At 42.3% G+C, this 24811-nt stretch overlaps 2 protein-coding genes across 2 annotated transcripts; one reads left to right on the forward strand and one right to left on the reverse strand.

Moving 5' to 3' along the window:
* Positions 1–468: 468 nt before the first annotated feature.
* On the forward strand, positions 469–10322 carry SFXN4 (sideroflexin 4). The gene is made up of 14 exons (XM_033066138.1): positions 469–542; positions 632–697; positions 1419–1493; positions 1838–1864; positions 1955–2009; positions 2740–2765; positions 4097–4147; positions 4233–4298; positions 4407–4475; positions 5731–5821; positions 7066–7181; positions 7864–7949; positions 9019–9133; positions 9953–10322. Exons 1-14 carry the CDS (start codon positions 504–506, stop codon positions 10028–10030), a joined length of 960 nt encoding a protein of 319 aa, XP_032922029.1. The 5' UTR covers positions 469–503; the 3' UTR covers positions 10031–10322.
* Positions 10323–13813: 3491 nt separating this feature from the next.
* Positions 13814–23300, reverse strand: DENND10 (DENN domain containing 10). The gene is made up of 9 exons (XM_033066137.2): positions 23191–23300; positions 22510–22706; positions 21352–21431; positions 19698–19846; positions 19400–19511; positions 18930–19030; positions 17746–17853; positions 17119–17213; positions 13814–16497 (listed from the first exon to the last, which is right to left on the reverse strand). The coding sequence occupies exons 1-9, from the start codon at positions 23234–23236 to the stop codon at positions 16321–16323; spliced, it is 1065 nt and encodes a 354-aa protein (XP_032922028.1). The 5' UTR covers positions 23237–23300; the 3' UTR covers positions 13814–16320.
* Between the last annotated feature and the right edge of the window lie 1511 nt (positions 23301–24811).

The following is a 24811-nucleotide window of genomic DNA, read 5'->3' on the forward strand; positions in this document are numbered from 1 at the left end:
TTTTTCATCTTCTCTCCCCCTGAGCAAGGTGGCTGAGTCCTAAGTCAGCTTTATAATGGGGATCAGTGCTCCAGTGCAACGAAGGATAAAATGACACTGAAGTGGTGCCGTGCCTGCTGAAGCTCCAGGTGCCGCTAGCGAATCTTTTCAGTCCCGGTGTTTGGTTGTTTTGTGAAATGCAAGCGTGGAATTTTTCCCAATAAACCCCGACCTTCACCTGGCCTGGCCTTCTCCCTCCGCCATCCCGCGGAGGACGCGGGGAGGTTTCTCCGCAGCCCGGATGCTCGGTTCTGCCTTCCCAGGGGAAGCCGCTGGAAAGGGAAAAGGCCATGGGGCCCGGCCTTCCTGGGGAAAAGCGCTGGAAAGGGATGAAGGCCATGGAGCTCGGCCTTCCCAAGGAAAACCGCTGGCAAAGGCAGCGGAACCCCGCGCGGCGGCTCCGTGCCCGGCCGGAGCGTGCAGCAGCGGACCGGGCCCGCCGGCACTTCCGGTGCCGCGGCTCCATGGACGCCAACCTGCGCTACTGGAGGGCAGAGGGGCAGGTGGGCAGCGCGGGCGGGGGTGTGGGGATGGTCGTGCTGAGGGAAGGTCCGAAATAACGCCTCGTCTCTCTCAAACGTGTCTCCCTCAGTCGTTCTTCCAGAGGTTTCTTCTCTGGGCGGACGCCTTGGATCCGCTGCTGCTCCTCAAGTCCTCGGTGAGTGCGAGCGAGCTCGGGGGCTGTGAAATGGGGTCAGTGCGGGGCTGCTGAGGAAAAGGAAATACGTGAGGAATGCAGCAGCGAATGTAATGTTCCCGTGCCTAAAGGGGATGGGGAGGTGCTCCGGACAAGGGCACGGAGTGATAGGACAAGGGGGAATGGCTTTAACCTGACAGAGAGGAGGTTTGGATTGTAGGAGAAAGCAATTGTTCCCTGTGAGGGTGGGAGCCCCTGGCACAGGGTGCCCAGAACAGCTGTGGCTGCCCCTGGACCCCTGGAAGTGTCCAAGGCCAGGTTGGAGCAGCCTGGCACAGTGGAAGGTGTCCCTGCCATGGCAAGGGTGGCACTGGAGGGGATTTAAGGTCCCTTCCAACATGAAGTGTTCCACAGTTCTAGATAGACAGAAATGCACGTGTATGCACTCCTGTATCTGATCACATAAACCAAGAGACATTTCTAGGCACAACCATCTCAGCAGCCCTGCTCAGATTGTGGCTGTTGTGTCAGCAGTTGAATTAGCCCAATAATTTAAAAGTTTCTATGATTATGAATTGTTTATCTATGTGGTTGTGTTCTTGCTTTCACTGCTCAGGTGAGGAACAGGTGCATCATTAGCTTCTGGGTTTGTGTTTGTGGTGATTTATAGCTGATATATTGCACTCAGAGTATTGAAATCTGAGGGGTTTTGTTTGTTTTGGTTTTTTTTCCTCAAATAAAGAATGAAATAAGAAGAACCAGGTTATTAATACAAGTCAATGAGAAGACCCAAAAAGAGCCCATTCAGAATAATCAGGTATTTTGGACTGCAGTTAAAGTCTTAACATAAGTGTTTAGCCATATTTAATTGTTGTTTTATGTTTTAAAATATCTTCTAGTTTTAACTTTTTAAAAATAACCTTCTGTTCTGCCCTAGTGTGTGCTTTGGTTACACAGCCCATGGGATGTGAGTCCTTTATATTCAACAGGGAGTATATGGAAAGAAATTTTAGGGGAAAATATAATTTAAGGGATGTATAAATGTATACACTTTGTATAAAAAGAAGTGATTAGAAAAAGACATACAATAAACTTAGAAAGAAGATTTTACCCAGCCTCTTCTGAAATTTAATTACTAACCTAATTTTCCAACTGTTGCAGACCAAACAAGCCTTCTTGCTAAGCCTGGTAAGTTTACAAAATATTTAGATGAAGGTTTTTTCTTTATTTATGTATGGCAAAGATGTTCTAATTCACTTTTTTTTTTTCTTTTTTAAGTCTAGTGTGCATCCTGATACAGACAAGATAATTCCTGTTTTGTTTAGACCTCCAGGTAGGTTCCCTTGTGAGAATTTTTATGTGTGTGAAGGAAAATCAGCTCGTGGTAAATAGCTGCTGTGATACCACAGTGACATTCTTCTCCATATAGAAAAGCAAGCAGACTCTTCTGTTAGTTGCATTGTTATGTGTTGAAAGTTTATTTATTTATTCCTGTGGTCCTGTTGAGGAATTTCTCCCCAGGATAATCTGCTCATCTAGAGGGAAACTCTGATTAGTCTCTCCTTGTTTCTGCAGAATGCATTCCCAAATCCCTCCACATTTAACTGTCTGCTATGGTTTAAGTTTTTCCCTTGATGGCTGTGGCTGCTGGATGAATTTACTTCCTGGTGACAGATCAAGAGTGCTTGGGGTGTTGTTTAGGCAGCACAGGTTGTTAATCAGCTATAACCACACTGAGACTATTTACTCATTATCACAACTGTGGCAGCTTTTGTTATATCTCTTTTTGGACAGAGAGCTGAACTTGTGGTCAGTTATTTGGTGAGTGGAGTTCATGAGGACTCCTTTTGGCTGTGAAATTTGAGCAGGGCTTGTGGCTCCTTGAGTGAGGAGTCAGAGATAAAGCTTAGGGTTGAAGTTACTGGTGATGCTGGGGTTTGTGGGCAGTGTTTTACTTGGAGATGGAAATAAATGGGGGAAGTTAAGGGAATTTTCTGCTCAAGACCATCTGTCTGCACTCACTGATGTTATTTTTACTGAAATAAAGATTTTTTTCTTTTTAGCTTTCATGCCCATAACTCTTCCCTTGGTGAGTAATCATGACAGATCCTGGTGTGCATCCAGCAAGGCTTCCATTTTCCATAGCCAGGGGTTGGAGGGAGGGAATAGAGGTTTTGGGGCTTTACTGTAGCTTCAGCACAAGCTGTTTGAAACACATCTGTTCTATGGGATGTGCTGAATAATCTGGAAATTGAGCCCTTAAAGAATCTCCCTGGAAGTCCAAAGCTGTGAGTTACCCTTCTCCAGCAGCATTCCAAGAGATTGTTCATGTGAAGGACAGCTTTCTGATGCAAGGTGACATCACTCAGCAGTGAGAGCAAGGCCTGGGTTTGGTCTCTGGAACTGCAGTGGGAAGGAATTGGAGCCTTGTGGTTTGTGTCTCAGACCCAGAATATGATTTTTTCTTATGTAGATGGTGCATTTGCAAGTAGGAAATGGTGTTATCAGTAAATTACCAAAGATATAAAAATAAACTCTTGTTACTGTGCTCAAAAATGGCACCATTTAGTTTCATAAAATTTGTAGCTGTAATTATGTGCATATTTATTAATTTAGATTCTTTGGGTTTGGGCTTGGCCTATGAGTGTGCATCCTGAGATAAGTCATTCCATACAGACATTACAGCATGAACTTACATGGCACTGATAGAAAGTACAATGGAAGTCTTGATGGCTGTTAAAATTCATTAATAGCAGTAGTAAAATTAATAGAAATACTTCTTTTTGATATTTACAGCTTAATGTGCTCTCATAGATGTGGTTGGAGTCAGTGCTGGCATTAATAATAAAGATGGTTGATTCACTAATATTAAATGAATTACTGATCCTTCTCTGAGGCTTTGGAGATTCTCAGCCTTCCTCTTATTCAATATTTTGTATTCTTATCTTGATTGACTCTGTTTTTTGAAAGTGTTCCACACCTTTAGCTTGGAACCTCAAGAAAGGTTGTGGTTTATTAAAGCTGAAGTTCTTTTTCAATGTCTGAATTTGAGAAGAAGCTGGGAATTGACTCCTAAAATCTTTGATCATAGATCAGTTAGATCTAAGTTAGTATTCATATCCCCAGCAAAACCAATCTGACCCTTTCTCAGTCATTTATTTAACTGACTTTTGTTACCTTAGTTATTTTATTTGCATCTATTTAAGCTTCATGGGCACAAATACATTTTTCTTCTGGGTAAGAAAGCATCTTGCTGCAATATTCTTGCACATAATGTTTCACCACTATATGTCTGTGTTTTATACATGTCTGTGTGCTTTCTACTGAAAGAAAAATGAGCACAGCAGTTCTCCTAGTGCTCCTGCACCAAAAACCTCTACACTCTTCAAACCTCATTTTCTTGTGCATTTTTCCTCTTAGGTCATCGTTTCATCTGTTCAGCGCCAGGCAAAGCATTCTTTTTTTTGTCAGGTAATTTCCTCTTTCTTTCTACTTTTACAGGTCTTCTAGTCTCCATCCTGAATTCAATTTTTCTTACAGTGTCTTATTTCTGCAGTTTGTGTTTCACACATACACCACAGCATTCACTCTGGCAAATGGAAATCGCACCCCAAAGGCTGAAGTGAGTGTTGATTTTTATTTCTGTAATCATCTTAATTGTGCCAATGCCACTCTGAACTTGATTTGCAAGTGTTTTACAGTGTACTTAACGTGTTTTTTCTGTCCTTAGGAATACTCACTTCATCAAAAGCAGCTCTTTCTTGGCTTGGGAGCCATTTCTTATTCAGCCTGTGTTGGTGTAAGTATTTGCTCAATGATTGCTTTCCTAACAATCTCTCCTGAGAAGGATTAGGCACTGAGGTAACCACAGTGCCAGATATCCTTCAGAACTGTGCTTTGGTGCTCTAATCTGATGTCTTGCCACAGAACTGTTCAGAATAAGAATACTTTGTGATCATCTGTCAGCCATTGTTTTGCTTGGTTTCCCCTGATGCTTCCTCTTGTGTTATTTTCTTTATTGTTTTGCAAGCTTAGCAAACAGGTAGTGAGAGGAATGGCCAGTATTTACAAACACAGAGTGAGCCACTGAGGTGTTGTAGCTGATTTTTGATGTGGTGTTGTGGAAGAGATCTAACTCCAAAGAAGTGGTGAGATCTGCAAGCATCAGTACTGGACAGTGTTTGCTCAAATCCCAGGAACAGCACAGCCATGAAAATACAGCACTGGATGCAGGGAAATTAGTCATCCAAAAGGGAGCTGCCCCTGTGCTCTCTGCTGGAGTAGGAATTTGTGGTTTCTGCAGTTTGCTACATCAGACTGAGCTCAGGTATCATTACACTCTTCTCAAGTGTGGATGATTCTGTAATGCCTCTCCTCAGCCCCTACATGAAGCAGTAATTTTCATAAACTTCTGGCAGAAAAATGTGATTGTTCTTGCTTCTGTTAGAGGGAGTTTCACCTCTGCCCACTGCAGGGCAAAACAGCTGGGCAGGATTGCTTAGGGTTTACAGAAATTTGGGGAGGCAGCCCTGCCCAGGAGAGTGCTTCCCTTTGTCCTTCAGGGGAGTCTCTGAGGGCCAGCTGGTGTCCTGGCCATTTACCCCTAAGTGAAACTTCCTGCAAGTGTATTATGGGAATATAGAATTGGGCTGAAACTGCAGAGAATCAGGAAAAATACAGAAGTAAACCAGATTTCCTGTCTGGGAGAGAGAGGAGTGTGTGACACAATGTGATTGGACAAATATCCAAGAAATGTTAGTCAGAGGTAATTATTTTCTTTTTTCTGTCTTTGTATTCACACTGCTGCTGTCCTGTACATAATAATGTTGAATGCCTTTTTTGTCATGTTTTCTATTCTTATGTAAAAGAGTGATTACAAGTACCTTCATTAAATAGAGAAGGCATATATTTTGTTGGAATGTTAAACCAAGGAATTTGCTTATTTTCATAGGTGGTAACTATGTACTAAATCACAGATTTCTTTTCCTAACCTGTTACACTGAATGCTGCACATTTTTTCAATGGAAGGTCCCTGTTTCCTCTCCATGCCTTAGGCTCTGCCTCTTGCCTTTGCGAATCGTTACACATTGAAGAGCTCATTAATGCAACTTGTTGTCAAAAAGCTGCTACCTGCTCCTCTGCTTGGTGAGTAGAAACAAACTGTGCATCGTGCAGCTGGCCTGAGGGCCATTTGCCTGTCTGCCTGTAGAGTTTTCTTGCTTTTGCACAGGTGTGATCTCACTGTTTCTTCTCTGGCTGCCTGTGCTGGCCCCCTCCTCTCTGTGGGAGACAACTCTCACTGCACAGTGTCCCCAGCCTCACTGGATTCTTGCTGGTTTTAGTTTCAGAGGTGCAGAGCACTCTTGTGACCTTGGTACACATGTCTGAAAGCACCAGGACAGATCAGGAGGGCAGTAGCAGTGGCACTGGCATGACCTGGTGTGGCACATCTGTGACACCAGAGTGCGACATTGCTCTGGGAGTGCAGAAAGTGAGACTTGTTCCAGCAGGGTGTTATTAATCCTGCAAGGAAAGTGGGATTCAGTTCATTGCTGCAGCAGCTCTACTGCCATGGTGAAGTTGCAAGGACAAGTTTAACTATTTAATGTCATTAATTGTGTTTCTATTGCCATTATAGAAATGTTTGGCCTTTCTTAGGGAAAAATTGATAAAATGCATCATCTCCTCTGTTTCAAGTTATGTGAGATATCTACTCAGATATTTCTGAGATCTTAACATTAGAGGTTTCTTGAGATCTTACATTAGAGGTTTCTGACTTGTTTCCTTTGAAGCAGGTGTTAAATGTGCTTCCATTTTCTTAAATGTGGAGAAAACCCTGAGGGTAATTGATTAATGTTAGTCCAGCATTTGCAAAGTGTCTTCTGGAACACTGATGAATTTATTGAATAGCCCTACCAAGAACTAATAAAAAAAAGCAATCTGTTATTTCAAGCAAGGTCAGTTTGACAGTCTGTGCCCTTCCTTTCAATGCAGGATGCAGCCTTTTCTGAAACCCTGTTGCTTTCAGGATTTTGTTTTCTGTGCTGGATTTTATGCTGAGCAGGACAAAACCTAACCACAACAGAAATACCTCCACTTTCTTTTAAGACAAAGTACTCATGGTTTGAGCTGGATGGGAATGGTTTTAAAGCTCTGAATCCATAATGACAAAGCATCTTTTAGGACTGAAGCTTTCCAATCTCTCTCAAGCTTCTGAAACAAAGATTCAGATCCCAAGTAGATTTTCATAGGACAATGTCTTTTTAAGCTGTCAGGTTATTAATTTGTGAACTGCTGAACTGGAAATGTAAAATGCACATCATTGTGAATGTTATTACTGAGGCAGTCCTTGTGGATCTGTTAAAGCAAAATCTCCTTTAACCCTGCAGGTTTGATGAGTGCATTCACTGTGGCGATGGTGAGAAGCCCGGAATTTGACAATGGGATAGAAGTGATGGACAGGAATGGCAAGGTTATAGGAGTGTCTAAGAAGGCTGGTGAGAAGGTAGGTGAGGGGGCAGAGAACTTTTTTGAGTTGGGTTTCATTCCCTGCTAAGAGCAGAATGTGATGCTCAGAGTAGACAGAGTTGGATATATTGGATAAGGAATCCCACGTCAGCTGCTGAATCTTTGGGCAGGCTTGGATTAGGTTTCCAGAACCAGGTTCCACAACTTTTGTGTCATCAAGGGTTGGCTGCCTCCCCAGAACAATATACTGAGGACCAGAGACACTGGCACAGACATTTCTGTATTCCCTGGTCATCTCCAGAAGGAGATAAGACTCTTGGATCTTCTGATGGGACACCTCAGAGAAAAGCCCTGTATTGTGGAAACAACTGCATAAGGATTTGGGGGCAGCTGGAGAGAGAACTTCAGATTTAACACAGGCTAGTTAGGATGCCCAGAAGGTGTAACCAATTGCATGCAAGTCAGCAAAATTATTATCATGGCAGGAAAACTCATCAGTAGTTTCACCTTCTTTTTTAGGAATTTCTCAGTCATCAGCAGAGTATTTGCCTCTTAGTTTCTATTTAAGAAAGAATTCCTCTAATAGATGTTATTATCCCTCATTAACCTGTTGCTTTAAACTCCAGAGTGTAAGACAAGAAAGCACTCAGGGAAGCAGGCAGTGTTTGAAGCTGCCCAGAGCACTGCTTTACAACACTTGTTTTGCTCTCTCCCTGAAGGCTGTTATGGAAACAGCATTGTCCAGAGCAGTCTTGTTTGGGACAACGTTCTTCCTGCCAGAAGTGCTCATGTACTTTGTGCAGAGGTGAGAGGCACTGCAAGGGGCTGGGGGTGCCTGGGCAGTGGGACTCTGGTTTTCAGTCTGGCACTTGGCATTTGCAGGTTTTTTCTTGGGTTTGCAGTATTGCTTGCCTTGGTGGAAGTGATGATGTGGGAGGTTGCTGTGATTCTCTGGGATCATTAAGTGAATCTGGTTATGTCTGAACCCATGCTCCAAGGGTTTGCAGGAATGGGGTTTTCCTCTCTGCTCCCATGCAGGACACATGTTTGTGCTCTCCTGATAGGCTATTTTCCAGCACCTACCTCTCTCCAGTTCCCTAAATAAAGATTTGAGTCCCAATGTCTGTATCAAGGTTGTTTACACCACTTAGCTTAGGTTTGTATTTTTCAAGAGGTAGTGTGGCACTTGAATTTGCAACTAAAGCTGGATCCTAACTTTCAAGTAGTTTTCCACCTATTATAAAACATGTTCTTGCTTTTCAACACTTTAAATCCCTGTATCCTAAGAAGAATACCTTGTATACTTTATGAGAGGATTCTTAGCCTGCCCTGAACTTTTGGTCATGATCTTTTGTCATGTAAATAGTACAGGCAGGGGTCATCTCTGGGCATTGCTTAAATTGATTCCCTATCATCTTAAGGGACTCCTGTTACTAGAAGACAAATGCAGATGTAAAATAAAATTTAAAATATGTCAAGTAATAAATTTTTGCACAAAGCAAAATAGGGCTGCCCACAGGAACTAAATGTGTAAGGAAAGGGTAATGCAAGAAAAATCTTAATCAAGGAACTGAGACACTTTAAAGCACTAATGTACTTTCCCTCCTTTTGTCACTTTGATCTTGCTGCTTTTTTCTTAATCTTGACAGTCTGAGCTTGGAAAATGCTGCAGGCAAGCACAAAACAAAGGGAAAGCACAGGAAGTTAAGAGTAAGAACATAGGAAGTGAAGAGGAAGCATCTTTAGGAACCATAAACCTAGATTATTACTAATTTCAGTGTAATTTCAACCAGTAAAATAGTAGCTAATGCTCTTTGTGTCATTGTCAGGCTATTTGCAATAAACTGACATACTTTTTTCAATGTCTTGGACAGAGCAAGATTTGTTAAAAATCCACGTGCTTTGGGTCCAGTGAGGATGTTTGTGATTATGTCAGTGCTAGCAGGGATGCTGCCAGTCTCATTCAGTATGTTCCCACAGTGTGGGGAGGTAAGTCCTTTCACAGGAATTGATTTAAGATTATTGTGACATTAAATCAGCCTTTCAGAACTATGGCCAGCAGTCTGAAGGCCACATTTAAAAAAATCAACAGGATTAATGTGGTACATCTAAAATGTGGCAGCAGAGAGGCTGCTTGTGAAGGCCCATGTACAGGCAGAGGCTCACAGGACTTTTGAGGTCTGAGTTGCATTGTGTGTTATTTATATTTACATTTTTCAATGTAGATTTATCAGACTTTCACAAAGTCAGAAGAATTAGCAAGTCAAAGACTGGGCTCTTGCAATTTTCAGTGGTTTCTTTTATTTGCCTAAACTTTCTGGCATTTTAGTCTTTTATTTTTAAGATTTCTTAAATCTTAGGACAACAAAGCAAACTGAACATAAATGAGGGGACTTTTGAGGAATTATCTACTGAGCTTAGGGCTGGTTGATTCCCTTTGGGATTCCCAATGGCTCAGCCCACAGCAAAAGTTCTCCTGTGTGTCACCCAAATATATTTACAGCTGGATTTGGTGATCTTAAAGGTCTTTTCACACCTAAATGATTCTGTGATTCTGTACTGAACAGAGATAATGCCACTATTTTGAAATAATAAGTATTTATTCCTGTGTGTTTGCAGACATAGAAAATGTTGGAGGGGGAAAAAAAAGCCCCAAAACAACAACAAACCTCAAATCCCCAAATAAACAAAGAGCCTCAAGTCCCAAATACTGAATGCAATACCTGAATTTGTGCAATGCAGTAACAAGGACTTAACATCACTTAGCAGCCTGTGGTGTTGCTGATTCCCTTTTTTCCTACATTGCAGATAAAGCGAGCAGACCTTGAACCGGAAATTCTGACATCTACAGAAGAAACAGAATTCTTCTACAACAGGGGGATTTAGAGCCTGGATTTTATATATAAATGTGTGCTCTGATCTAAGTGAATTCTGAATGCAACACATTTGTGACTGAACTGTGATTCTGTGGTGGCAAAGCTGCCAGATCTGTGTACCATGTAAAGAGGCAGAAGTTGGCAGCATGGCTTTGCCAGCCCCAGCCTGGAGGCACATAAACACACCTCACCTGATGCTGAAAAGTGCTAGAAAAGCACTGGAACACAGCCTTTGTCACAGCCTGTGTTCTGTGCTTCCTCTGATGATTGATTTCTTAATTAAATGACTGTTGAGAACATAAGTTTGTTCGGCTGCAGCTTTTGGTGTGCTTCTTTCCAGGAACCCAGCTGGTGAAGGCTTTGACATCAGTACTCCTGTGGGTAAAGTCCAGCTGGTTCTTCTCAGAACACTCTGATGTTTTCAGTGATCTAACAATGCTCATTTGAGGATGAGATGTGAGGCAGCCCTTGAAGTGATATAGACAAAGCAACCCTGATGGCAGTAGAATATTGGTTTAATTTAGTTGTTTAAAAATGTTCAGGGTGTCAAACATGACTACCAATCAATTCCTGGTTTTCTAAACATCCTTGAAGGAGTTGTGAGGCCTGATGGCCCTTGAGCTGTAGAACTTGGTTTTTCACACTGAAGCCATGAGGAGAGCCCATGTCTTTCTGAGCTGGTGGTGGACAATGAGGAATTCCACTTTTGCAGGTTGGCTGTGTTTATCCAATGAAAGCAAGCTCTTTTGATATGTGGCATCATTTTGGCATGTTGATCAGCAAGGTGACACATTTTGCTGCTGCTGTTAAATTATTCAGGGACTGTCAGATGTCTGGGAAGAGCTGCAGAAATCTTACAGGAAACCTGTGATTGTGACAACATCTTCAGTGATTTTTCAATCACCTCTCCTATAGTTATATGAGGTGCTGCTAAGGCTGTGTGACAAAGATGGAAATGCACTAAATAATATAAAATTATTTTTGTGAAAGTGATTATCACAAGTGTGCCTCATTTAACTTCCTTAGGGCACAGTAAGCAGGTCACTGCTCTCCTGTTGCTGGAGGATTGGATTTCTTTTCACAGTGTGAGGAAAACAATGGTTGCCCAATCCAATCCATCCTACAGGAAGAGAGCAGCATAGAGCAAAGTAAGGAAAAATAGTCTTGGAGTCTTGCAAGAAGAGATTCCTGCTGTGCTTTTGGCACTGAACAAAAGCAGGAAGTTGGGGGTTGAGCTGAATTTCTTGTTTGAGTTTTGCCTTTTTTAAAAGAGCCTTCCTCTAACAACTTACTGGAGGGAAAGGTCAAACAAGGGAAGAGGAGAGAGGAGCAGCAGCACATCCTGAGGACCTGGAACTGGAGGGAAATGTGCTGTAAAGCTGTCCCTGGAAGACCATATGGATACTGTCTGTAATTGGCAGAGTTTGCACTACTCCACTGGAGGACTGTAATGAATTTTTCAAGGTAAAGGATTGTTTACCCCTACTGAACTCTGCAGGCTCACTCAGCCTCTGTGGGTGCTGTTCTTCAGTAAAATCTCATCAGGGTCAAGAAGATAATTGTGTTGTGTCAGGCCAAAGGGTCTGCTGAGCCAAATGTCATCTGCTCATGGCAGGAGGTTGGAACTAGATCTTCAGGGTCACTTCCAACCCACACCATTCCATGATTCTGTCACAGGGTCAGGTGGAACAGGCTTCACCCTGTCTGGCTGAAGTGTTTGTCTCCTTCCAAACTAATAGCAGAGGTACAGATAACATCCTGCAGTTAAATGATCTACACTGTTTCCCTGTTCCTATTTCAGTCACATACCAAAGGCAAATGCACAAGGGGTCTGATTCCACTCTAAGTAAACAGTAAGTGGCACTACGGTGAAGACCTGCACCTCTCCCCACTCCTTTTGTAAACATAATTTAAGAATGGCTAAAGTAAATGCTAGTTACATGAACCACAGTGGGAACAAGCTAAAAACCCAAAACCTCAGAGCAGAGCAAAGCCAGCAAACAGAAGAGAATATATTGGTGAACTTTGGATCGTCATGGTAACTAGACAAGCTATAAATCCACTGGCAACACACTTGGATGTTTTAAGCAAATTGATGTCATTACAACTTCATGAGTAAGGCTTCTGGAATAGGACTGGTAATAGTGTCTGTTATTACAGCTGCCCCTTCTCAAACTCCACCAGCTCCTTACTGAATACTTGAGTTGAAATTTGCCACATTAAACTCAGCTCCCTCAGGAGTATTAAACACCCCTTTCCCCCATTCTCATAAACGTTTCTGTTGCCCAAACCAGAATTTTCCAGAAGAGGGAGGGCAGGTGCCTGCCATTTAAATTGTCAGCCTGGCTGATTCAGCAGCTTCCCAAATCAGGGCAAGGAAAATACATTGCTGAAAAGGCCCTGGCACCCTCAGCCTTGAGCTAGTCACTGAGATGAGAACTGCCAGGACCAGACACCTGGTAATCCAGAGCTACAAGTCAGGGAACAAGACTGGGACAAGCAGCAAAGCATCATGTTTGAGGGACCTGGGAAGAGGAAACCTTCCCTTTTGTAATGTGGAAAGTATTAACAACCTAGCAGCCCAAGGCAGGTCTGTCTCCTGCCTCAGCTGGCCCTTGTGTTAAGTGACAGTGCATTAGTGGTAGAACCAGTTTAAGTTGTGGTGAATGACAACAGATGGAAGCTTTCAGCTTCAAGGAAAACAGAAGTCTTAGTACAGCACAAGATGCTGTGCCTCACCCACTCAGCTTGTCATCTTGAAATGTAGGAAAATCCAGTGAGGCTTTCAGGCCCCTTTAATGTAGCTTAAAATAAAAATCAGCCACTCCCATGTTAAGAAATACTGAGATCAAAGCCCTTCTCAGCTGGAGCTGTGTCCCTACTTCACCCCCAGGCCTGTAACACAGCCATGCTGATTTTCCCTTTTCCCCACATGGAGGAAAGGTGGAGGAAGGAAGGATGAAGCAGGGAGGGACTCTTGCACTGCAGCTCCTTCCCTATTAGACAGCAAACACCACGTGCTGCACAGTGTCACTCAGGAAGGAGCTTTGGAGTCTCTTCCCATCCCACATCACTCAGCAGCTCCAAGGAATGACTTCACCTGACCAGAGATGCTCTGACTCAGACTGCAGCCAGCCAGCTGCCTAGGGAAGGGTGTAAGGCACTATGAGGCAGCTGGGAACTCCCTACACTGAGCTTCATGGCTTGTTTTTTATCAGAAATGGAGCTGCTTCAACTCACATCTCACACCACACAATTAACAAAGCCTCAGAAGCCACTTCAGGAGCAGACAGAGCCAAAAGCAGGAGCAGCCAGGACGTTTGAGATGGATTCTGTCAGATATCCCATGTCAAGTTTTTCCAGGTTACAATGCATTACACTGCTCTCCACTGAACATTTCCTCCTTCACACATTTGCCTGCAGGGGAAACAGGGCAGGGCAGCTCATACCAGGAACTAAAACCCCAGGATGAAAGCAGTAAAGCAAGTAACCCAATTTAGTCAGCAAAATCTCACCTGCAGGGACTGAGTGTTTATCCTGCTCCCTTTTGCAAGTCTTTGCTCTATTCACTCTTTACCCTCCAATTTCTGCAAATGTAATGGAGATGTTATGGTGCAGGAACCATTCACCATTTTGTATTTCTCCAAGAATAGAAAGACAGTAAGATGAAAAGGTATTAATAAAATTTTCATTTTAAACAGCCTTTGCTTCTAGGAGGAAGAAAAGAGCAACTGCACCCACAGTCTGCTTGTGTGCATCCTGGGGAAAGGGAAGTGAGAAATAAATAGAAATATTTTCCTGTCCTGACCTTGCAAATTTTTCTATTTTATTTTAAACATTTTTGAAAAGAAGCAGTGTCAAAAGTCATTGAGACAATGCAAGAACATTAAGACAATCTTTGAATGCACTGAAGCTGAGGGAGGCCAGTAGATCTTGCACAGTGCTGATGATAAAATCAGCAATGACAGAAGTGTTTGAACATTTCCAACCTGAAGACCAAATCATAGCTCAATCCCAGTATTGCAAAACCAAGAGCTAAAGCCTGTGACACCATGGTCACAACTATGCAAGAATAAATTTACATAAATTAAAGGGTAGACTGATTCAGGAATTTTTTAATAGGCATAAGCATGCTATGAGTCCAGTTCCTTAAGTGCAAAATTGTGTTCCATTTGTGTTGCACAAATGTCAGGAGATCTAATACAACACTGAGATTTTCAACTGAAACATTTCCAGAACAGAAATCAAAACAGGCATTCAAGGTTCAGTTTGCAATTGAGCTCCTCTGCTTTGTGTGGTTGTCTCTAGATATGCCTTAAGGCAGTTTGTTAATAAGAAATGATGGGAATTTCTTCTCAATTACACTGTGCTGTTAAGTCAGCTGGCTGAAGCAGATTCAGATTTTCCTTGGTGAAAGAATTCCTTTTCAGTGGACTTTAAAGTAGGTCCTGAATAGAATTTCCAGCATAGTTTTGCAATTCTTCCAATCCAACTGTTTTATAGATCCCAAACCAGAAGCAGCAATATTAAAGAACCATTAACAAAAACCATTAATGGGCAAATGGGAAAAACAGCTGTAGAACACTTACAGGTAAACAAAGGCAGTTGCAGTATTTTTCTCAGAAGTGAAAGAAAAAATTACATGCTACTGTGTTCAGAATTTAAACTTCAGACTAAGTGTTTAAAGCAGAATTTTACACCCCTGAAAATAGGGGATTGTTCTGAAGCACTTTCATTTCCTGACTGTAATAACCACCCATTGTATACACAGATGCCACATTCCTCAATCACATTCTAAAATACATTTCCTTAAGGTATCATACATAGCAAAAAGACAACTCTTTTTCCAACCAATATTGCTTGCACATAGTTATTGATGAGCTCTACCAGTTTCAGAATAGCAAACATCCAATTATTTAACAATATAAATATTGGTTACTAAAGTTTTAATAATAAGTATAAAATCTCTATGCAAAACCACATGCTACAGCCTATCTGTACAAAGGCCAGGAAAAAGGTTATTTTTTCTTATAACAAAGTGCTACTGCAGAATTGACTGATTTATTGTGGACATTTTGGAAGAAACACAGATTGTTTGGCTCAGAGCATTTCCTTACAGACTCTAAATTCTTCTCAGATTGTAAAGCAGTTAGTTTCAGGCTGCTCAGTAAAAAAAAAAAAAAAAAAACAAAACAAAAATGCAATCTTGAGTTATGGTTGTGCAACCAAACAAGTAGGCAAATTTTAATTTTCTCTAAACTCTTTCCCAGTTTTCACTACGACTTCAGAAGTTTCCATCTAGATTTTACACAGAGCACCATCAGACAGTACCTGTGGTACAGCTCCAGTCATTCAAGAAGCTGCTGCTCTACTTGTGCCTCGGGCCATCTGAGCATTCCTGCTGCATAAGGCTTTGACTCCTCCAACTTTTTCTCACATGGATCAGGAATGAATGGCCAGGTCTCTTCTGAGCTGAGAGCCCCAACAACTTCTTAAATGACTCCAGCTGTAAGGCAGCACTTGTCCATGACCCCCCAGGAAGCCCCACTCAATCCTGTATTTTATCCCTCCATCAGAGGCTTGGGATGGAGTGAAAGGGGGAAAACCTCTAAGGCAAGAGTCCAAAAGAGGGGCTCAGCTCACAACTGAGCTTCAAAATATCCCTTCCTTTTCATACTAAGGCTACCACATCAGATTTTCCTAGACATTCTTTATTCACACCTTGACACTTTCAAGTAGAAAGAGAGAACTTGTCCATTTATTTGGGGTTTCCAGGTATCAGGCAATCTAGAGCAAGAGCAGCATCTGACAGGCTGACATCCCTGGAAGCCCAGAAGGAGCACTCAGAGCAGCTGCATGTTCAGGGTGTCCCTGTGCAGAGATCAGCACATCCCAGCTGTGCTGGGTTCACAGCATGTGTGCTGCAGCCATGTTCCAGACCCCAGGCAGAAAAATCAGAGCTGTCCAGCCTCTGGAATGTGCAGGACAAACAGCCACTACACTGATGTCTGCCACAGCCTGGACACTCTGGCCTGTGCTACTTGTATATCCACTCACTTTGTGGTGTGAAATACAGGAGCCATAGGCACACAGTTTGAGTTGGGGGGATAATGACACCAGGAACGTTCCTAAATATGTCTCCATATGTTCCCAGTCAAGCTCCAATATTCTGCATTACATCATGGTAACTAGGACATTGACTCATACCTTTAGTTTTTCATATAAAATACCAGGTATACCTATCTGGATGGCAGAGACAGCTTTTTCAGAATTGGTCCATAACACTGCAGTGCATCAAAATCAGATTTTGAGCATTTGTTCAGCAGCTGCTAAATGAAAAAGGAAGTTCTCTGTGGCTGGTGGAAATCGCTTTTGTTTCAGGGCCTCAGCATTAAGGGTTGGTTTTTCATTGCCATCAGAAACTTCAGCAAGTGAGGCTAAAGTAGCCAAGATTTCTTTTGTCTTCAGAGAAATGTCCTTAAGGAACAGAAAAACAAGCAACCATGAATACAGTATTAGGTATTAAAAGGTTTTCACACACACAATAAAAAACAATCAACAGAGAACAAAAAAAAAAAACCATAAATAAAGAGCTCACTTAAAATAAAGACCCAATTTATTTTGGGGCAAACTTGTAACAGGTCTTCAGCCTGCTCTTGTGCCATAGTGAATAAAGGAAGCACAACCACTCCTGATCTTACTGAGCTCTGTGACTCAGTTGTGAAATGTCTAATATTAGATGGAGGAGGGAGTGATAAAATGCCATCATAATAAAAAACAGGTTTAATAGCTAAGAAGCCATATTTAGCAGGACCTTTTCAAGGTATTGCCAATACCACTGACAAAGCATTGAGCAAAATCCATGCCTTGTGGAATAAAACTGGGAAACAACAGAACTTCTGAGCTTCCTCCAGCAATGTAGATATCCAAGAGGCAATATAAACTAAGTTATCCTTAAAAACCTGTATGATGACTAAAAATGCTCATTTGTAAAAAGGCAGAAGGTAGAAGACACTGACTGATTCTCAGTGACACTCTTCTACCTTCTGCCAAGATTTAGCAATGGAAGTTAATTAGATTTCAAAATAAAATATTAACCTTAATGACTTGGCTGTCTGATTTATCTGGATCTTCTGCAGATTGAACAATTAGTTGTCCAATTTCTTTGTGAAGTTTTCCCATTGTCATTGCCTCTGTGTAAGAAAAAAACAAAACACATAAAATCACCTTTTTTGTGATACCTGGGAATGCATATGAGTAACACACCAGACTGAGGAATCTTTTCATGACTGCCATTTGAAATCTGTTGGTTAAGGCAATAACCTTGTGTCAACAGCCAGCACCTCTGAAGTGGCCCAAAGTGATAAGGAGCAGCAAGATAAGTAACATACAAGTTGTTTTTTTCAAATAATCCCCAGTCTTCAAGTATTTAGTGCCATGTTTTTCTAAAAACCTCATGTAGTATCTCTCCATTCAGCTCTTCCATGTCTAACATGGATGTTATGAAATCTCAATTTGTTGGAAAACAAAGCAGATCCTTCCAAACTCCCAACATCAACCAGTCTTCCAGGGTGGCAATAAAATGAAGACAGAAGTTTACATATTGATTTTTCAAAACCTGGATGGAAGAAGGGTCAAGATTGTTTGACCTACAGCAAGGTTGAACAATTCCTGCCAACTCTGGAATAAACTGCCTTGAAATCCAAATTAGAAACAGCAACCAACCTTTTACTACAGGTGATACTGTAATCTCAGTGTCTGCCAAATTCACATACACATCATAGAGGTCAGATCTACTGCTCACTTCAGAGTCTGTAAATCCAGCGATGTAACCTAGAGCACGGAATTGAGCAAGGTTAGGATTTCATAAACAGGAATCACAGTCCTAAAGTCTGTTCTGAGAGTGTTTGACACAAGACCCATTGGACCCAAGGAGGTTGCTCTCTTGATATTATCAGTCATTCAACATGTGCTCAGGAGATTCTTCATTTCCAAGGAGCTTAAAAATTGACTTTTAAAACTGCCTTGAGCATGGATTAACTGCTAACACTACAGTAATATCACCAAGTTAGCAATCTGAAATTTTAAACTCTCTTCCTGCCTTCCTACTAAAATTACTCATTTGCAATTTTCTCATTACAAAAATCTCCACTCTGGAGCCTCTTGTCATGAAGTCAATATTAGACTGGAACAGAGGAATAAACCCAGGAGATTTTCTTATTTATAGCATGTCAGATGAGCACACTTGGAGCAGTTTTTCTCCATGGAAGATGCTTAGTGAGCTGTAAAAATGTTGCAGATGTGTAGTCTCCTCACTCATATTCTGTATAAAGAAGCCTCTTAATAGCCACATCATGTGTCACAGTAACCTCTGCATAAAGCAAGGGCCTGTTCCTGGATTATGCATTAAGCACTAAGCACACACAGCCCTGTGTCACACAGAGCAAACTCCTGCAGGTAAAATTTACCTGTGCTTAGGAGCCTCAGACTTCACTGACATCAAAACAGAAGTCTGGGACTTCAGAGTTAGGAATTAAAAAAAACCCATTCCATGACTAGTGATGTGTAGAAGTTGGGAAAAAGTGAAGCTTATCTAAGTGAGCTGCTTCTCTACAACAGGAAGACTTTCAACCCCTCCAAGCAAAGCATCAAAAAAGTCTCAAGGCTGCTTTGCATCTCTGATTAGGGATACACTGATGTGGATCCACCCAAAGCCACCAGATTAACTACTTATCTTCCCACATACTTGTTCAGTTGATTTGCCCTTTCCAAAGAAAATGTTTAACTTTGATCAACAGCATTAATAGCAAAATGTTTATTTCCCTCCAAAGTTCCCTGGTGCAAAACTTTGCAGCAACAGAAGCTAAAATTGACTTTTCCTGGTATTTTTATTAATAAATTAGTACTACCTGTACAGGCTTTTAAGGCTTCCAGTTCCTCCTCATTTAGATGCACATATGAATGAAGAATTGACCAGTCCTGTCGATGCCACACTAAAGCAGGCAAAGTCCTAGGGAGATTAGGGTGCAACTTGAGACTAACAGTAGATTTTTACTTACACTAACTAAAGCTTCACAGTAAAAATTGCATTCCATGAAAAAGAAAAATCATCTCTAGGTTTCATTTGGGGGGTATATATATAAATACACATATATGAACTGTAGAGATTTCTACTATCAGTGCAGAGTTTATCACTCATTCCACCATTACATTTCTCTTGGTTGAGCAACATACAGCTAAACCTTAAGAGGGATTAATTCAGCAGAATTTCTATAAGCAGGTTTAAGATAGATTTTTTCCTTAAAATACAGGCTTTTTTCTCAATGAAAATTTGTTGGACTTGTGGGAGTGGGTGGGAAGGAAGAAATTGATAAAGTACCTGGTAAATTCCTGGATAGCTTCTATTCTAGGATGGTACACTACAATTCTCTTCTTTAACATCAGTGCAGTATATAAAATAACTGTTTCCATTCCAAACTGAGACACTATATCTAAAAAAGAGGAGAAATCATTTTATAGAAGATATATATGCTGATATTATCATGTTTTTGAAGAAGCTTAATAACAACAGCACAGGTAACAGTGTCAGCACAGTTTACTTGAAGCATACATGGAAACAAGATTGTATTTTAGGGTGTAAGAAGGAAATCAGAATAGAGACTCTGGCAGAGATTAACCTTTGATGGAGCCAGCAAGGTAAGCCTTCCGAGCATCAAAGTCCTTGCTGAGGAAGGATCCATTCTCTTCACTTTGGCAGATGCCCTTTGTAAGGACTGCAATGTAACTCTCCATCATTTTAACTGGACTTCCATGCTTCAAGTAGATTCTGTGTGAAAAGAAGAGAGTCTGGTATTTTAACTGCAATCAGTGCACCAATACATATATATATGAAAAAAAACCAACTAAAAATCACTATCACAAATAGCAATATTACTAGCAATAATTCTAATGCTGGACACCTGGCTGAGGTTTTGAATACTAAACTAGAAGTCTTGCAATGTGCACATAAACATGTCTGTTTTTCAGAATTTAAAATAACCCTGTATTTTTATTTCAGCTTTCTATTTGATGAATGAACCAACATGGACTGAGATAGAAAAACACCCCAAAGGTACAGGCAGTTGTCCAGGCAAAGGATTCTCTGCAGAGTTGGAAGGTGTCTGCTTAATGAAAAAGCAACTCCCACAGTAAGTCCTGTTATAACATGCAGATTACGACTAAACAGCTTTTAATTTTTTATCCAAGTATCTTTTGCCATTTTTCTGTACTCTTTGCTAAATGATGAAAGAAAAACATAAACATGTCCTTGATACTCATTAAAAACCCTAAATGACACAAAAGAAGCACACACTGAGAGAATCCATGCACTGTGTTTCAGGAAGCAGAGAGACACTGTAACCTATTTTACAGGTTAAGAGATTTCAGGAATAGCACTGAAGCTGTTAACCACACCCTTTCCATGTTAGCTACAGCACAAAGCTACATCACATTTGAAACTCAGTTATTATCATGTTTAGAAGAATCCAGTCTAGAATTGAAAGGAAGTATTAGCTGGTAAGTCAGCAGAAATGTGATCCATAGTGAATCTAAGTATTTCATGTATCACCAAAAAAAGAACAAGTCTCAGTTTTTCAGTACCCTACAGAATTGGTAAGCCTGAAGGCATTCCCAGTCTGCATTATATATAGTAATTCCCAAGAGCACAATAACCTCACAATTGGATCCAATTAGCTGCAACATCCCAGGGAATACTCTTGGTATCAAGAACTGGGACAGAACTAATTTGGAAACTGAAGAAAAAGCAAAATAAGAAGCAAAGAGAGAGTATGAGTATGGGGACATGGAGGGAAGTGAGTAAACAGGACAAGGAAAAGAGATGAGGTTTTTGGTTAGAAGAGGGCTCTCACTTCCCTACAGGAAAAGCGAAAAAAACCCCTGGGTGCTGTGCTTAGCTCAGAAAAGCTGCAAGCAGCATTTACAAAGATGTTGTGGAAGGATACAAGTCATTCACCATACACATTGTGACCTTTAAATCCAGCACTGACATCTTCCCAAACATTTACACTTTTCAAAAATACATTCTCAGAGAAAATGAGTATGAGGGTGGTGGTGGTGTGTGTCTGGAGAAGACACACATTAAAACCCAAAGAACATCTGACATTCACCCAACACTTTCTGCATATGACAAGCTCAAATCTCAAATCAAGGATCTTTATGATCGATTTTGTTTGTAGGACTGAGTTTCAGATGCAACACAATGAATGCAAGCTTTTGCTTTGGCAAGATGTAAGCACGCACACAGCAGTACCTCAGGCCAGCTTTTATACAGACCTACAGAGGATCCTGGTGAAGGCTGCGTATTTCTCTGGGTTGAAGTCTTTGGCCGTCAGGACAATGGAGAAGTGGGTCACCTGCACATGACACAGGCACAGAAACACACAGAGCTCAGTTAATGACCCCACATGAACAGTTTTGGTCACTTTACTGCCAAGGCTCCAAGTTCCTAACTGCAGGAATGGCCTGGACAGAGAATTTCTGATGTGACTCAGCTCTAGTACAGATCTTTTTCTTAACCTACACATGCGAGTTGTTTTCCTCTAATCTCACATGAGGTTGTTAAAAAACAGAAAGGCATTTTTCTTCCCCATAGCAGGAAGGAAACTTCCAGAATTTGTTGCCAAAGGAGGCAGCGGAAGCAGACAGCATCAACACATTTAGAAAGAGACTGGAAAAAATACACAGACAGCAGAACAAACAGAACTTAACTTCCTCAATCAAATGATTGTGGGCTGGGACAGTAAGTCTGGGACTGAAAGTCTGCAGACAATGCCCAGGCTCACGTGTCCTCCTGAAATAGCATCTCCCACTGCAACTATTGAAGACAGCACTGTGACATTTAATTTTATTTCATAGGAAATACAAACTTGGAGTGAAGAAAGGCATGCAGCATTCTGCTATGGGCATACAAAATTACCACATTGCCTTTCTACTTAACAACATGAAAATTGAATAGACTTAACCTACAGTTTAATGATTTTCATAACAGGGAACAGATGGAAGATACAACTAAATTTGTTGTCTTGCAGTAATCAATGCAGTGGAAAAGAAAGTACCTATATAACTCGATCCTTTGGGGGAAAAAAAAGCAGCAGGTTCTACAGGAACAAGATTCTGGAGTCTATGAAACAAACTTTATAGAGAGAAAAAAATGCTGAACTTGAAATGCAAATTAACTAGAAACAGCAGCATGAAATAGCATTTGTATGTGAACACAAAGAATTGGGTAATGAATATCACAGTCATTCTCCAACTCCAAGACTTGGTGACAAATGAAATGTAGACTGGCAGAGCTGCATCTGTGAGCACACAACACCTTGAATCCCTTCTCCTCCTCACCCTTCTCTCCATGGCAAAACACTGCTTAACTCACAGAGGAAGCTCTGCAGAAACCCTCCCTGCATTCTACTGAAAAACCCCGCCAAGTCATACCTTCTTCAAGGCTGGAGAATCTTGAACTTCTACCGTTGTGATGTAGAACCAAGACCTTTTATACTGGCCAAATACAAACGTATGAAGCAATTTGTTTTCATCTGTAAGGCAGCACTTTCGCAGCAACAGAGTCCTCAGTTCAGCTGTTACGGACGGATAACACCAAACCCACAAAGCATCTCCGTTCGTGTCTTTTTCTATGGTGGAAAGATGTTCACTGTGAGAATGCCAAACAGCAGCAAGGAAGTAAATTGATGGGTTAATCAGATTTGTTTCCTGGAATCAGATTAAAATTCCACCTTACCCTGACCCTAGACATCCAGTTCTGCCACTATGATTTAAGTCTTAAGGCAGGAATTCTGATAGGGGTCTTATTTCTTAAATATTAATAAATCTCCATTCTTGACCCGCTTGACGAGGTCGGAGAAGCACCAAGTTTGAACACACATTCAACACGAGCGCGGTATTGAGGAACACGCACCCCGAGCAGCTCATTTATGATTTTCCCTGTTGCTGATTTCGCAACACAAACCTCGGGAGCCGCGAATTTCAGACACTTCGGCCGAGTTGTGCACGGCTTAGCTCTGCAACAGGCAGAGCCGGCCCCGCCCGGGCCCGCGGCCTCAGCGCGGCGGGGCCCCGGTACCGCCCCCGGCCCGGCCCGGCTCCCCCGGCCCTCACCGATCAGCCCCACGGCCCTCAGCAGCTGCGCCTCCGGCTCTGCCATCTTCGCTCCGCCGCCTTCCGCCCGCCCGGCCCCGCTCCGCCCGCCGGGGCCCGCCCGGCCCTCACGGCCCCGCTCCGCCCGCCCGGCCGGGCCCGCCCTCCCGCCCGCCATTTACTGAGCGCTCCCGCGCGCTCCCTGCGGCTGTCCCCCGGCTGCTCTCCGGGAACGGGGGAATAAAGGGGAAAATGTGTCTTTTTTTGTGTGCGTCACAGAATCCCAGGATAGTTCCGGTTGGAAGGACCGTGGAGCTCAGCCGGTGCCCAGAGCACGGCACTCAGCAGCGTGTCCAGATGGCTTTTGGGCATCTCCGGTGAGGGGCTCCCGACCGTCCCTGGGCAGCGTCCCAGTGCGTGATCACTGCACCATACAGAAATTCTTCCCCGATGCAGGTGGAATTCCGTGTTTTTGCCTCTTGTCCTATTTCTGGACAGCACTGAGCAGAGCCTGGTCCATCCTCTGATTGACACTTCCCTTCAGACAGTGACAGACGTGAATGGGATCCCTGCTCAGTTATCTCTTCTCCAGGCTGAACAGGCCCAGCTCCCTCAGCCTTTCCCCAAAAGTGAGGAGCTCCAGGGCTGTCATCATCTCCGGAGCCCTCTGTAATTGTACCATGGGGTACAGTTCATGTGAAATATTACACAAAAAGAGGGTGGCCTGCTGGCAAACACCTCCTGAAGTCATGGGCAGGAGCTGTACCCTGAGTAACCCAAAACACAAACACATCTCTGTTTGTACACAGCATGGATGAAGGCTGGCTTGTGCCCAAGGGACTGAGTGGTGTGAGGAACAGTCACAGAAGCAGAACGACTATTCCTGTGTAACTCCGTGCATCAGCAAGTTTATTGAGAATGTAAAGATCTCATTTCCAAGTTTGGATAAACAGTGGCACCTGAACATTGAACTCCATGATCTTAAGGGTCTTTTCCGACCTAAGTGGTTCTAGGAATACCATGACACTGAAACTTCTGAAATAACTGGGATAACTAGAGGAGCATCAGAAGATGCTAAAAAAACATGTGGAATTCTGAGAGAGGCCAGACCTGTCTCGGGAACACACTAAAGGGCAGCCTGCCATATGATTTTCATGAAGTCACGAAGCACACGTTAAATGTGTGCATTTTAAATGTGTGTAACTACCACGTAGGAATAGACACGACAATACAGACAATAATAGCTGTTCTGATACAAAATCATCTTGATCCCAGCCTGGAGGGCTTTCAGGAACTTCAGAGATCCAAAACCATGGAGTGGGCTGCCCAATAGCAAATCCAGAGTTAAGTACCATGCAGTCCACATGAGAGCACAGCTGTGCCCATGAGAAGGCTGCAAGGACAGTCACTGGCCTTGGTGACATGGGCACAGCTGCCACCCCGACCTGACAGACTTTAAAATTAATTTTATGAACACAATAAATGTATAGTGCTTTTGTTCAGCACTCTAAGTACCTTAGTGATGACTGTAATTAATGCAGACTGTACTAAAATACAGGTCTGTCATGGTTTAGGAATAGATTTCCCCAATTTAGTGTTCCCACTGAAACATCCCAGACCAAGCACCACTGCGATAGGATGG

The sequence above is a fragment of the Catharus ustulatus genome, chromosome 8 (assembly GCF_009819885.2).
Source record: "Catharus ustulatus isolate bCatUst1 chromosome 8, bCatUst1.pri.v2, whole genome shotgun sequence".
In the NCBI taxonomy this organism is placed as follows: Eukaryota; Metazoa; Chordata; class Aves; order Passeriformes; family Turdidae; genus Catharus; species Catharus ustulatus.

What these genes read in the sequence shown, in the direction of transcription:
- SFXN4 (XM_033066138.1), top strand. Translation starts at nt 504, where the DNA reads ATGGACGCCAACCTGCGCTACTGGAGGGCAGAGGGGCAG. An exon ending in TGCTGCTCCTCAAGTCCTCG is followed by an intron (nt 698 to 1,418) that starts GTGAGTGCGAGC and finishes CCTCAAATAAAG; the next exon opens with AATGAAATAAGAAGAACCAG. An exon ending in CTAAGAAGGCTGGTGAGAAG is followed by an intron (nt 7,182 to 7,863) that starts GTAGGTGAGGGG and finishes CTCTCCCTGAAG; the next exon opens with GCTGTTATGGAAACAGCATT.
- DENND10 (XM_033066137.2), bottom strand. Translation starts at nt 23,236, where the DNA reads ATGGCAGAGCCGGAGGCGCAGCTGCTGAGGGCCGTGGGGCTGATCG. An exon ending in ATTCTCCAGCCTTGAAGAAG is followed by an intron (nt 21,432 to 22,509) that starts GTATGACTTGGC and finishes TGTCATGTGCAG; the next exon opens with GTGACCCACTTCTCCATTGT. An exon ending in AGTATCACCTGTAGTAAAAG is followed by an intron (nt 17,214 to 17,745) that starts GTTGGTTGCTGT and finishes TTTCTTACACAG; the next exon opens with AGGCAATGACAATGGGAAAA.